The sequence below is a fragment of the Malaclemys terrapin genome, chromosome 2 (genome assembly GCF_027887155.1).
Source record: "Malaclemys terrapin pileata isolate rMalTer1 chromosome 2, rMalTer1.hap1, whole genome shotgun sequence".
NCBI classification, from domain to species: domain Eukaryota; kingdom Metazoa; phylum Chordata; order Testudines; family Emydidae; genus Malaclemys; species Malaclemys terrapin.
Genome location: NC_071506.1, coordinates 216,855,473 through 216,870,720, shown reverse-complemented (window position 1 = coordinate 216,870,720; position 15,248 = coordinate 216,855,473). Strand labels below are relative to the sequence as shown.

The window sequence follows — 15,248 nt, the reverse complement described above, 5'->3', positions numbered from 1 at the left end:
ATGTGGTTTCACGTACCACACTCTACTTTCAACAGAGCAGATAAAGTATCAACACAATTAAAAGTGAAAAATAATCTGTCTATTTTGCCAGTGGTGAATGTTCAGGAAACACACACTGATACAATAGGTTTTGAATAATTTATGCCCAACCCTTTTTTTTTTTTTTTCTTGCAATCTGTAAATGAGGACACCTAATGCAGCATGGTCAGGAAGATACTCTATCCATCACCCATTAAGATAACAAGATTGTGGTGGAGGGGAAAAGGAGAAGGTATGCTTTAGACTACTATATTTTTGGAGCACAGAAAGGGTAAAAATATAAAAATGAGATGTTTGTCCATAACTCTTTGTGTAAGAGAGCTGATAAGAGACACTTTGAAAACTGAAATGCTAAATTAATTCCAGGTCTGTGGGACACCTGTATATTTTTCATTTTTCATCACTAAACTAAAAACACAGGTTTTGTGTTCCTTTCCCAAGATGTGGGCATAAACCACATTAGAACAATACATTTCACCTTGATGTGTCTTTAGCAGCTTCCCTTACTCTGATTCAAGTGTGCTATAGATGCTATTGGAAACAAACAGACGTTATGTGTTGCAGAATGTTTTTCTCCATGGAATTAACATATTAAATTTACAAAGATAATATCATTTCTGCTTACTTTTGGTGCTGAGGTCTCTGTTCTCCACATCACATGGGATGTATGCAGTATTGTAACGCCCATTAACAATAATGGAAACTGTTCATGTAAATGCCCTATGCCTTATAAACACAATAGATTCCTAGCAATGGTATTCAATACTAATAAAACAAAATATGAATTATGTTAAATCGGATTCTAACTCTATTTTTTGTTCACTTCTAATAAGTGATTCACAGCCTGGCTGATGGGTATTAATTATGAACTCTAGTGGGTGAATGATAGAGAGAGATAAATGATAAAATAAAATAAATGATAAAATTCTCTCTCCTGCTGATGATAGCTCATCTCAATTGATTGGCCTCTTACAGTTGGTCTGGCTACTCCCACCTTTTCATGTTCTCTGTATGTATAAATATCTTCTTTCTGTGTGTTCCATTCTATGCATCCGATGAAGTGGGCTGTAGCCCACGAAAGCTTATGCTCAAATAAATTTGTTAGTCTCTAAGGTGCCACAAGTACTCCAGTATTTTCCAAAGGGGACGTAAAAAGGGAATGCAGATGTCTTGATATTCACATAAGCATATAATTTGCATAAGACACATTTTCTTTGCTAGAAAGCAGCTGCCAGGTGAGACCATTGACCATCCTGTTACATACTGATGTCACAAAACTGAGTCATATGAATTTGAACAGTTAATATATGATGGACTAGTTAGATACAGAACTAGTTTGGTAAAATGGATGACCTGGTCAAGGCAAAGTTATTCTGAGAGTTGGATGTGATTTTTTTACCAGGAACATCAAATATTTACAGTGCTGGTGAAAACAGCTTTCCAAATGAAAGTGTTCACAGGCAGTGAAGAAACAGAAGTGCATCTAATCAAAAATGCATATCTAGGGTGAAATTCTGATCAAAGTGGAAACAATGAGAGTTTTGTTACTGATTTCAGGGGGGCCAAGGTTTGACCCCACTTGGCTGAAGACAGAACATACGGGTAACTAAAAAGCAAAGATTAGATCTGTTTGCCATAAATATGGAGGCCATCACATCAAAGTGACAAAATATCCAACACAGTGGGGGGATACATTATAAATGGAATAAAAGTACTCCTGTTGGGAAGGTATGTCACTTTCAACAAATACTTCAGGAAATTCCGTATGCAAACTGTATTTGGTGCCCAAATATTTAAACTAGTTCACCACAGGGCCTCCCAAAAAACTGTGGGCACAATTCTGTGGGTATTCCTACCCAAAAACTTGTGTCTGCAAAATCAGAGGCCTAGTTGAAGCAGGTATCAAAATCAGGTCACAAAAATGTAATTTCTGATTGGCCATTTATAATTAGGAAAACTTCTCTTATCAAAGTAGCAGTACTATTGTGGAATTTACCATGAAAGGATGCAGAATAACAAACTGGTCGTCTGGACATCTTTGTCAGTGTCTGTCGAGAGGAAATTCTAAAAATCAAATGTTTTCAAATGCAATTTTTTGAGCTTTTAAAGTAAATCAGTTGCCACAAACATTTGTAAAAATGGTATTGTTTTGTTGCCTTACAGAGCAGTATTTAGCATGTGGATGATATTCCTCAACAGCATTTCAATAATTAATTTTGGGTCAGGACCAGGGTGATAAATTTGAAAATATCCAGTCTATGAAAGCTAACAGGTCTGTTTTTTTCCTGAATTTTTGTGCTAAATTCAGAATGAAAAGGAAACGTGACCTTTAAAGAATTTTTATAGAGTATTTTCTTAAGAATTTTTTCAATTTATCTTCTATTACACAGAATTTGTGCCATGAAAGAAACTCATGTGTTTTGGGAGAGTTGTGTTTTGTTTGTTTTGGGGGTTTTAAAATACCAATTTTTTCTTTAAGCTTTCTCCTATATTACTAATGGATACATGAACTCAGGGATGCTAGTGGTGTTTCTCTCCCTTCTGGAGTTGAATCTCCGTACTCTGTTTCGCTGTAAGGTTACAATCTCTCTGCTAAGGAGTGAGAGAACCTTTCTGCTAGGCCACCAGATCTAAGCAACCCTTTTAACCTGGGATTTTATTACAATCCATCAGGGAGGAAAAAGAGAAGGTGATCAGAACAAGTGACCTGTTAATGGGTGTCAAGTGGCTATAATGACCTATGTACTGCTGATATATTTTGGGTTTTGTTTCCTCTGTTATCAGGGTTGGGGTATTTTGTTGGTTGTTTTAATTCCAGCAGTGCCCACAATGTACTAGATGCTATCTAGTTCCTGCCCCAAATAACTTGCAATTTAAGAAAGAGCGGACAGTCTTTTTTGGGGTTTTTTTTATGGCACCTTGCAATGTTGATTACTGTTTTGTTAAATTATTCTAGTATCTCATTCCTTCTGAGGGGAGGGGAGATTCAGCTGCAGCATTGGAAACTTCTTGTGGCGTTTGTTCATTCAGGGCAACTTGCTGCTTGGTTTGTATGACAGATGTAAGCAATACAGTTCCCTTAGTAGCTGAGATGAAATTTCACCAGAGATTCAATTTACATTCATAATGTCCTAGAGTCGGGGGAAATGTTGACTGCCACTGAGCTATGGACAGGTCACGTGGCACAACAGAAGCTGAAAATGTTAAATGTACATCTTGGGGAACAGGACAGGTAGCTCAGTGCTACACATGCCAGCTGTGAACTGATTTGTAGTGGTATTCCACTGCGTTCATCATTTTTGCATTTGGAAGTTGGTAAAATACCCTCTGTACTTGGGCAAATCACTTAATCTCCCCAGACAAGTGACTGTTGCTCTGCGCAGTGTTGCAATGCCTAACTGACTTGGGCTCCAAAGTGCCTAAGTCACTCTTGAAAAGGAGACACATAGGTCAGTTAGGCTGAGCAACGCAACATCTAAATGACTTAAACATCTGGGTCTTCATTCTACCCAGTGCCATAGGCAAAACTGAGGCTATTTCTCTCCATCAGAGGGCTATTATGAGGATCAAATGCATGAATAATTATGAGGTATTCAGATCCTACTATGTGGAAGGCTGTTTAAGTATCTAAATAATAGAGTTAGGTTGTAAATATAATTATTGTTCAGTCATTAAGCTAAGGGACACATGTTTTCCCTTAGCAAGTAAATAAAACAGACAGACATGTCTGTACTATTTTTCGCTTGAAAGGTTTCAAGTAATAGGTGTAACTCATAGCATGAACACCCAGTGTTGACTTAAGTACACCCGTAATGGGGTCTCAATAGTTCGGAAAGTTTTTCTTTGGCTTTTGTAATGTGATGTTGGATAACGTAAAGCAACAAAAGTTTTCTACCACTTGACCGTACATATCCTAAAGTCAGTCAAAAGAACTAGCCCCAAGGAGGCTTTGACTCCACAAGGGCCCATGAAATATTGCACAAGGGGCATGATTAAGAAAACACTCTTCAATTCTTCTGGCTGATTGAGAGATTTTCATAGCATTGACATCAAAAAAGCTCTGGGGGTGCAAGGGATTCATGATTAGCCTTCATCTGCCGCCTCCTCCCTGTTGATACTACCTGGAAGTCATGGCTAGCTGTTAAGAAGCTAAAAGACTATAAAATTATCTACTTACATATCTATAAATTGCTATTAAGAAACCCTTTCATACAGTCTGCAATGACTACATCTTGGGACAAATGAAATATGGATGCAGAACTATCATTACATCCCTTTTGATCAAACATTGTGCTGCTCTATAGGGTGTACACCTGTGGTTTGTTGAACACATTTTAAAAACCTCTCAAACCTCTCCAAATATTGAATCAGCAAGTGTTCCTACACAGTGGAGTGGTGTTGACTGAGATTTGATTCTGCTGGATGGTGAAACACTGTTGAAAATTTGAGTAGCAATATGAAACTTTCTAATAGAGCTCAGTTACAGAAATACTTTTGCTGAATATCTGTGGGCTGATCTGTAAAAATTCTTAGAGCATTGTGTCTTGTTCTGTTTTTTTGTTGTTTTTAAGGTTGGCCAATATTTTCTCACCCAGTACACACACAATTTCCCTTAACTCCCTAACTCTCATTTCTCCCATTCCTCTGGGAACTAACTCTCTTTTTCTCGATATAGATAGTGCACTTATATTTTTGGGAAGGTGTCCAGGTTCACAAATCAATAATCAGCCTTATGCTGGAAATCTTCCACGGGTGGCAGTCTGGTTAATTTCAGTGGGGGTTGTGAGCGCTCTCAGGATTTGGCCCACTCTACAGTTATTTCACCTCTGACCACAAAATAAAAATAGAAATCCTTCCAAAAACAAATGGAGAAGGGATAACTGAGGCTGGAAGAAAGCGTGCCATACTGGTTAGGGAGTTTGATTTTAAAGTGAATCATTCAGGCGGGAACAGTGTTTACCGTGTTTATAACTAAATCCATAAACCCACGCTCACCTGTTTTATTTTAGCCTGGATGTTATAACATAACCTAGAGCCTCATTCTTCTTTACCCTGACAGTAAAATAGTTTTCTTTTTTTGATTAAAGGGTGCTCTTTATGTTGCAAGAAAAGAATATTCAACTTTTAATGTTTATAAGGGCAGTAAGCGTATCATAATCTAGCCATAATGTTGCACTCATGTTATTAACTTAAAAGAATTGGAGACTGGCTATGATTTATGTGTGAAGCCCAGGGATTTTATTTCATTATTTTTTCTGCTTAATTGCAGGGTTTTTTCCGCAGAAGTATTCAGAAGAACATGGTTTACACGTGTCACAGAGATAAAAACTGCGTTATTAATAAAGTCACTAGAAATCGCTGCCAGTACTGCAGACTACAGAAGTGCTTTGAAGTGGGAATGTCCAAAGAATGTAAGTGGTTTCTAGAAACAGTTCTTCTCGTTTGTGTTACCCCATATATATGGAGATCAGGTGGGAAATAATAATACATTGTCATATAATTAAAGAACTGTATCATAATGCATACGCACAAAGGTGACAGAACTTAAATTTCACAGGCAACCTTAAATCTGGCATTTCCTAACTTCCAAGTGCTTGACCTTGCAACCTAAATAACATTATTTTAATGTGGGGTTTTTATGTAATATACCAGATGTGCAATATGGGCAAGCAAATGTGGATGTGAAAACATTAAAGGGACACGTTCAACTTTTATTTTTTGTAATGAGTTAATTTTTGATAAGAGACTCCTTTCAATAGTATGTCCTAAACTTAAAACAAAATCGTTTAAACAGATTCCCTGTTTTTTAAAAAAAGAAAAATTATCGCGTGTGTCAGTTTCAGGGTGGTGCACCTGTATCTTTCCCTCTGTGGGCCACTCCAGGAGTTCCCAGTCTCCAGCTGTCTCTGGGCAGGGACCCTTGTCCCACTCCCTTCTGACCAGGGCTTTTAAGGCTGCACAGCTGTCTGCCTTACACTGTGATATCCCCAGCAAGCCAGTCTGCCTAACAGCCAGCACCTGGGCTTTGCTTCCACTCTGGGGGCTATGACCAGTGTCTTGACAGCAGTTGTAAGTCACCACACCTCTCTTTCTAAGCAAGCACCTTTATTCTGAAGGTAAAAGCATTACAGAGAAAACACATACAGCTAATAAAAAGAACCTACTACACAGATGCTTATCTGAGGTCACCCCCAACTCCAACAAGGGCACTGGTAGGTGTCAGTCTTTCCAACCCTTTTGCAAGGTTGAGCTTCCCCTCGGATCCAAGGTCCTGTCCGTTTGCTGGATCAGAAAGAAGGTCTTGTGTCAGTGCAAATGTACCCTTTGTATCCCAAAAGCCCTTTCTGTGTGTGTTGGTCTCTGAAAACCTAGTTTGAACCAGTGTATGTAAGCTTCCTTTCCCATACGGAGGGGTTTACAGTCTAAGCGATTCACCTTAATCATCCCCTCCCCTCCCATGCACACACACGCTGGTTTTGGTTCCTAGAGGCGTTGTGGTAGCCCTCCCCGCTGGAGTTGCATACAATCCGTAGCCCACAGTGATCCATAAACTTAATACAGTATGGTCCCCAAAGGTATTGCAGGGGATTACAATTATCTGTCACAATAAGAATATTTCTTCTTCCCGTTTTGTAGTTTAGAAATGTTTTTGGGTAGGCATAAGAGCCACAATACACAAACATGCTGAAGGCCTTTCATCTCTTCCCCCTTCTTCTTCCTGCACACGCCTGCCTGTTGCTTTGCTACCGTGTCTTTTTCTGTGTCTTTTTCTGCAAGGTGACCCTTGACCACTTTAAACATTAAATTGAAGTTTATGATGATTGCATTGTATACTTGAAGCAGTACAAATTGTACACTTGAGAGAAAAATACATGCTATGCTAAGAGAAATGGTGTTTCCCTAAAATGCCCCTTAAAATAAAGCGGCGTCCCTTACTTTTCACGTTTTTCCCCCCCCTTATTTCCATCCAACAAAGGTGGTCACCTTAGTTTCAGCTCTGTTGCTACAATTAGATAGTACTCCTCCCCATCCAACCCCCCTGTCATGAATCTGACTGGAACACAAAGTGCTGCCAATGAGCAAAGTAAGCAAACAAAAGATAAAAAGGAAGTATTTGCATATCTCTGTGTTCTAGTGATCTTTGGGGTTACTTGTGACATTTGTTGGTGCAAAATGTTCAGATGGAAATGTGATTTGACTTATTTTTCTTTCAAGCGGAGGGTGTCCCTTTACGTTCTATAGTGAAAGTTTTCATACTTGTTCTGCCATCTCTAGGGGTGATTTAAAAAAAAGTTCACTTATTTTTGAGTCATGTAATGGTGGCAAAATACGTTTTTTCCCTTTTTTTAAAAAATTAAGATTATTTTTATTTTATTTTTTGTACAACAATGGCTGAAGTTTAGAAGCTGGAACTTTTCAGGTGCCTCGTACTTATTGAAGCTAGTTGGCAAAGCAATCTTTGTGTGAAAAATAAATTGATAAATGAAAGAAATGTAGTAAAAAGTGTTTGTAAAATAAATTTGACATATGCACAATGGTGCAGTTAATGTATCGGTGATAAGGATGACTATGTATGTATGCACACACCAGATAACGGACTAGTCCTGTTGTCCTTCCTCGGTCAAATCTCCCATTGACTCCAGTAGCTTCAGTCCAGCATGTGGTCATAACCATTACAGAAATCCTGGGAGAAGAAAAAATAGAAATGAAGTTTCCATTCTTAGATTCTCCCATAGAAGTCCCCCTAGAAACACTTAAACTTGATGAAAGAATCGTAACACTGAAGAGAGAATGATAACCAAACTCTAAGGGCTTGTCCACACTACCGCGTGGGGTCGATCTAAGGCATGCAACTTCAGCTATGTGAATAGCATAGCTGAAGTCGACGTACTTAGGTCTACTTACGATGGTATCTTCACTGCGGTAAGTCGACAGCTGACGCTCTCCCATCGACTCCGCTTGTGCTCCTCGTTCTGGTGGAGTACTGGAGTCAATGGGAGAGTGCTCAGCGGTTGATTTATCGCATCTATATTAGATGCAATAAATCGACTCCCGCTGGATCGATCGCTGCCCACCGATCTGGTGGGTGGTGTAGACAAGCCCTTACTTAAACTAGAGATCTAATTCAAACAACTGTCCTTCTTAAATTACATGAAACTTCCCAAATAGAGTACAAAGTGATGAACTGTGTATGAGAGAGCCGAACACATCCTAGAGTCTCCTATTGGCCAGGCTCCAGTATAAGGAATCTAATAAACCATCTGCCTTGCATGTAATGAGATCTTTCTGATACCCACATTAAGTAACATAGCACTGCAAGCGTCACTATAGTTAAAGAAGGTGAGTGGCTGAACATTTCTAATATACACCATTATCTTCCTGAATTTATAACTCTGTAACAGGGATTGGCAACCTTTGGCACACGGCTCATCATGGAAATCTGCTGGCAGGCCGGGATGGTTTGTTTACCTGCAGCATCCACAGGTTCGGCCGATTGCAGCTCCCACTGGCCGAGGTTCGCCGTTCCAGGCCAATGGGGGCTGCGCTTCCCGCAGCCCCCATTGGCCTGGAACGGCAAACCGCGGCCAGTGGGAGTGCAGCCCCCATTGGGCTGGAACGGCAAACCGCAGCCAGTGGGAGCTGTGATCGGCAGGTAAACAAACCGTCCCAGCCCGCCAGCAGATCTCCCTGACGGGCCGCGTGCCAAAGGTTGTCGATCCCTATTCTATAACAGAATTCCCTTAGTGCAGAAATTTAGCCTGCAGTAAATAAACCAATAGTGAATTGTTTGACTGTATTTCTAAGGCCTGGGCAACGCTTAAAATTTTAGTTGACACAGCTACATTGGTCAGGGGTGTGAAAAATCCATACCCCTGACCAATGTAGCTATGCTGACTGAACCCTCTGTGTAAAATGCTTCCATCGAACTAGCTACGATTCAGGGAAGTGTTCCTACAGCAACAGAAACACCAAGTTCCTCCAGCATAGCTACAACAACAAAATTATGCTGGTTTAGGCCCCATAGTGTAGACATACCTGAAGTCTGGAGCCAAAACTACATCTGGCAGGAGTAGCACAAATGCCAGCTAAAGCTCATGGCAGCTTGGAAGAATAATTTTTAGTTTTGGGAGACATGAAATCTGGGTGTATTTCTTTTTCTGAATAGAGCCTTTCTAACTCAGAAGCAGCATTTTTCTTTTCCATCTGAAATGTTGCTAGTCATTAATATATAAACTGGACAAATACTTTGAATCCGTCGGGGAGGGAAGAAAGAAAATGATTGATTGTCCTAGTCAGTTTCGGAAAGGGGTTTACTGGACATTGTGACAGGATTGTAGCTCACCGTTGTGGCGCCTCCTCCTGGTCGTCTTGGGGAATTGGCTCGAACCAGTAGGGCGCCCCTTCGGGTGGCGTCTAGCCTGTCGTTCCACCTGCGTTGGGGCCGCGGACTTGCGTCGCCCTCCAAGTACGGAGTCCTCTTTCGGAGCACTGCCCTCCGACAGTGCCCCTTGTCCACTCACACCCCCTTCCGGGGGAGGTGTGTTAAACAACAGTCCCACACCCTCAAGTCCGATCCTCACAATCCAGGACCTGGTGTGGTTCTGACCGGCTGCTCCCTGCGGTCTGTGGCTGTGCGCAGGGTAGCACAGCAAACAAAGGGGGAAAAAGGGGGGGGGGGGACTCAGGCCCGCCCACTACTCTGAGTCCCGGTCCAGAGGCCCTCGAGTGACAGTCTCACTGTCTTCCTTCTCCTTACTCCTCTGACTATCCCTCTGGACCGCTTCCCCAACGGCCCTTCGCTACGCTAGGCCTCCTCCTCCCAGGCCTGCCGCCTAGCAGGCTATGGAGTAGGGCCTTCTCCCACTCTCAGGCTGGCCTGCACTGCGCTGTCCGAGGTGCTGGCCTCCTAGCTCTGGAGACAGACCTTCCCCTCTGAAGGCCTGGGACAGCCTGACTGCTCCTGCTCTGGGCAGTCTCTTATATGGCTGAGGCGGGCCCTGATTGGCTGGCCCCAATCTGTCTTCTGATTGGCCCTCTGTAAGCCCTTCCCTGATTGGTTGGGCGGCTGCGCAGGCGCCTAGACCTGCTGCAGCCCACCCTCTCTGAGTGTGGGCAATCGCCCCACCACACACCCTCCCCCTTAAGAACCTTCCCGGGGGGGGGGGGGGGGTATCCTAATCGGCCTAATGTTCAGGAGCTCGGAACTTAGCCTTTATCCCACAGTGGCTCGGCTTACCGGCTCACAGTCCAGAAACTTAGCCCTTGTCACGGGGCCCCATGGCCTACTGGCCCCAAAGTCACGGAAATTAGTCTTTGCTACCAGGCAACCCGGCTTATCCACCGCCTCAGCGGGGGGATCCCACCGAAACACGCTGAGGCTTACCAGGTCCGACGTACCAGTCTGTCAATTCCCTGAAGCTGCCTCCTATCCGTTCAGCTGCCGGAGCGTCCCACGGGTCCCCTGATTCTCCACGGGTCTCGTGGTCCACCGCCTCGGCTGGTCCCTCCCACAGTGAGGCTCCCTCTCGACCTGGAGAAGTCACAGTCCCCGGCGGTTCCAGGAGTGTGGGCTGGTCCTCCACCGGGGCTTCCCGCAAGGGCTCTTCTCCCACGACCGTCTGTCCAGGCTGGGGTATGCTCCCTCCTCTCACGCTCTCCGTGCATTTGGGACACACCCCGTACGACCGTGACGGATCCTCTGCCGTCAGGGCTAACTGTCTAGGACCTCGGCAGTTGGATGGGGGCTTGGCTGCCCCCTCGCAGACCACCCCCTGCGCTACGGATCCCCCTCCCTGATCCGATTCTTCGCCCTCCTCCCCTAGCCTGGAGAAGAAATCGGCATTAGTATGGGCCTTACCCGGTCGGTGGAGCACCTGGAAGTCGTAAGGCTGGAGGGCGAGGTACCACCGCATAATTCTAGCATTCGTGTCTTTCATGCTGTGGATCCATCGCAATGGGGCGTGATCTGTGATTAATTTAAAACTATTCCCTAGCAGGTAGTAACGTAGGGCGTCGATAGCCCACCGTACCGCCAGGGCCTCTTTCTCTATCGTCGAAAAATGTCTTTCCCGGGGGAACAGCTTCCGACTTAAATACAGTATGGGATGTTCCTCCCCGTCTACTTCCTGGGAGAGTACTGCGCCCAGGCCGACTTCCGAAGCGTCTGTTTGGAGTATAAACTCTTTTGCGAAGTCGGGGTGTCGTAGTACTGGTTCTTGAGTGAGCCGTTCCTTGAGTGTGTTAAAGGCTCGCTCGCATTGCGTAGTCCACTGTACCCGTCGAGGTTGGGAGTTCTTCGTTAGGTCTGACAAGGGGGCGGCTATAGATGCGAAGTCTGGCACAAAACGACGATAGTACCCAGCTAGTCCTAAAAACTGGCGTACTTGTTTCTTCGTCGTGGGGGTGGGTACATCTCTGAGGGCTTGTACCTTGCTAATCAGGGGTGTTAGTTTCCCCCCTCCTACCGTGTATCCCAGGTAGGTCACTTCTTCTTGGCCTAAGTGACATTTCGCTGGGTTAGCTGTCAGGCCGGCCGCTCTGAGGGCTTGTAACACTGCTGCCAGGTGGTGTAAATGGCTCTCCCAGTCGAGGCTGTAAACCACAATATCATCTATGTACGCCGCCGCGTATTGGTCGTGGGGTTGGAGGACCTTGTTCATCAGGCGTTGAAAGGTGGCTGCGGCTCCGTGTAACCCGAACGGCATGGTCACGAACTGGAAGAGGCCGAAAGGCGTAGGGAAGGCAGTCTTCGCCCGGGAGTTTGGCGTCAGTGGGATCTGCCAATATCCTTTAGTCAAGTCTAAGGTTGACAGGTACTGGGCTCCCCCGAGGCGCTCTAACAGTTCATCCACTCTTGGCATCGGATAGGCATCGAAACGAGAGATAGCGTTGACCTTTCTGAAGTCGATGCAAAACCGGGTCGTCCCATCTGGCTTCGGTACTAAGACGATAGGGCTTCGCCACTCGCTCGTCGATTCCTCTACCACTCCCATCTCCAACATCGTCTCCACCTCCCGCCGGACGGTGTCCCACATTTTCTTGGGTAACGGTCGATGGTTGTCCGTCACTCTCTTCCCGGGGTCTGTGGCAATATGATGACTCATTAGGGTCGTCCGGCCTGGGCGGGCCGATAGTACATCTGAGAACTTCTCCACCATCTGTTGCAGTTGTCCTCTCTGTCTGGGGTTGAGGCCTGACCCCACCACAGCTGGTCCGGGGTCGGGAAGATCTCCTGCTAGGGGTCCAAGTTCTGACTCTGGGGTGGACGGGCCGATGAACATGGCTTCCCGGGTCTTCCAGGCCTTTAGGAGATTAATATGGTAAATACGGGTCTCTTTGCGTCGACCAGGTAGTCTGACCTCATAATCGACTGGTCCCACTCGTCGGATCACTTCGTAGGGACCCTGCCATTTGGCCAGGAGCTTCGACTCGGAAGAGGGCAGCAACAGCAACACCCTATCGCCTGGGGCGAACTTCCTCCCTCTAGCCCGTCGATTATAGAGGCGCTCCTGACCTGCCTGGGCCCGTTCCAGGTTTTCCCGGGCGAAGGCCCCTAACGTTTGGAGTCGCTCCCGGAGCTGTAGCACGTATTGTGTGGTCCCAAGGACCCGTGTTTCCTGTGCTTCCCACTCCTCTTTCAGGAGGTCCAGTATTCCTCTGGGCTGCCTGCCGTATAGGAGCTCGAAGGGCGAGAACCCCGTCGAGGCCTGTGGTACCTCTCTTATTGCAAACAACAGGGCCGGCAACAAGGTGTCCCAATGTGAGGGGTCCTCCTCCACAAACTTCCGCAACATGGCTTTTAGTGTACCATTGAACCGCTCTACCAAGCCATCGGTCTGCGGGTGGTACACCGATGTCCGGAGGGTCCGGATATGGAGGAGGCGACATAGCTCGGCTATTAACTTGGAGGACACATTGGTGCCCTGGTCCGTCAATATTTCACTGGGCATCCCCACCCGGGCGAAAATCTTTACCAGTTCACCCGCAATGGTCGGTGCCGTCGCTGTCTTTAGGGGAACGGCTTCGGGATAGCGTGTGGCGTAGTCCACGACTACTAATATAAAGCGGTTCCCTGTCTTGCTTCGCTCAAGGGGGCCGACGAGGTCCATCCCGATCCGTTCAAAGGGTACCCCCACGACTGGCATGGGTACCAGGGGTGCAGGAGCTACCCCTTTCGGTCCGGCTCGCTGGCATTCTGGGCACGAGGCGCAAAAGTCTGCCACTTCCCGGTGGATGCCTGGCCAGAAAAACCGGCGGGCCACCCTCTGTAGGGTCTTCTCGCGTCGCAGGTGTCCAGCCCAAGGGTTCGCGTGGGCTAAGTGGAGGAGGCCGGCTCGCAGTCTCCGGGGGACCAACAGCTGGCGGAACGTCTCTCGGGTCTGGGGTTCCTGCGCTATTCGGTACAGGCGGTCCTGCCATACCTCAAAGCGGGGGCCCTGCGGAGTCCGTACCGTCCCGTCCCCCTCAACAGCAGGGTTGGTGGCTTGTTCCCAGGCTCGGCTTAGGGTTGGGTCTTCCCGTTGCTCACGTAAGAAGTCCCCGTTGCGCTCTAACTCTACCCGGGCGTCCTCCACCGAACGGGGTCTGTCTCCCGGACAACTCGCAGGGGTCTCCGCCGTCGAGGAGGTCCCCTCGCCGGGGTCATCCCTTCGCCTGCTCCCAAGCAGCCCCGTTCCCGGTGCTATAGTCCTGTCTGGTCGGGGCTTGGGTGGCTGATATCTTAGGAGGACCTCTCCAAAGCCGGGCCAATCTCGTCCCAACACCACCGGGTAGGCCAGCCTAGGGGCCACTCCTACTCGGAGACCCTCCTCTCGGCCGCCTACTCCCATCTTGACCCAGGCTGTGGGATACTGGTGGATGTCTCCATGCACACACTGCAGGTAGATCGGGGGCCCCGAAAGATTGAGGTTTGGGACCAGCCCCTCTCGTATGAGGGTCTGACTACACCCCGAATCTACGAGGGCATTGGTGGGGTTCCCTTCAACCTGGACCGGGACTATCAATTTTCTTACCCCTTTCTGCCGTGCCCGTTGTCCGGCCATCCAGGCCTGCCCATAGCTGCAGTCCATAAAAGGGCAATCTCGATGGAAATGTCCTTCTTGACCGCAGTCCCAGCACCTCTCTCGGGACTCGGCTGGGCTTGTGCCTCCTCCGGGGGGGCCTGTTCGTTCTGGGGGCTGTCGCTCCCTCCAAGTCGTCCCCGGTAGTAACTTGGGTCGGGGTTCAGGGTTGGGAGGCCTCGGACGCCCATGGCTGTGGCCTGCCAGTGGTTCGGAGGCTCCCGCTCCACGAGAATTTACCTTCTCTGCGCCGCCCTTGCGACCAAGGCTTCCGGTCGCTCGGGGTGGTGCCTCCGCCCCCTCTGCCGACAAGTAATCCTCCATTAAGGCCACTGCTGCGGAGAGGGTGGCCGGGCGATGCCGTCGTACCCAGGCCCTCCCTCCCGGGGGTAGGATCTGGGTGAACTGCTCTAAGGCTACCATCTCTGCGACCTGGGGCCCCGTCAGGCTCTCTGGGTTCAACCATCTCCAGCAGTGGTCTCGGATGCGTTGGGCCACAGCGCGGGGTCGGGCCCCCGGAGGATATTGTTCCTTGCGGAGACGCTGTCGGTAGGTCTCTGGGCTAATGCCGGTATGGTCTAGGATGGCCGCCTTGACTCGGGCGTACTCGAGCGCTTCCCGGGGGTCGAGGCTCCGATATGCGGCCTGAGCCTGCCCCGTCAAATAAGGGGCTAGTAACGTGGCCCAATGTTCTGAGGGCCACCGGGCAGCAGTCGCCACCCGTTCAAATGTCACCAGATAGGCCTCTGGGTCATCCTCGGGCCCCATCTTGGTGAAACGTATCGGTAGTGCCCCTGGGGTATCCCCCAGTCCGGTTCCCATGGGGACAGCAGGGGTGCCTCCTGCCGGTCGTAATAGTGCGGCCATCTGTTGCACCAAATGTTCCTGCTGCACCCGCTGCTGGGTGGCCAACTCTCGGAGGAGCTGCTGCTGATTCTCTTGGTGTTGAGTCATCAGCAGCTGCTGCTGAGTGGTCATCTGCTGCAGCATTTGCATCTGCTGCTGGTGCTGCTGGGCCGACTGCTCCTGCTGCTTCTCTAGCAGCCATTTTAATAACTTCTCAGCCTCCATGTTGGGGTTCAGCGGGTTACTCCCGGTTCAATCCCCACACTCTGGACCCCTGTGGTGGGTCCGGGTCTGTACCCACAA

At 47.6% G+C, this 15,248-nt stretch overlaps 1 protein-coding gene across 2 annotated transcripts in view; it reads left to right on the top strand.

Annotated features, from left to right (window-relative positions):
• RARB (retinoic acid receptor beta) overlaps positions 1-15,248 on the top strand; it is a 313,832-nt gene that overhangs the window by 214,859 nt on the left and 83,725 nt on the right. For both annotated transcript variants that reach the window (XM_054019947.1, XM_054019948.1), the window contains exon 3: positions 5,309-5,450. In XM_054019947.1, coding sequence (XP_053875922.1) covers positions 5,309-5,450 — 142 coding nt within the window. The remainder of the gene's footprint in view (positions 1-5,308; positions 5,451-15,248) is intronic.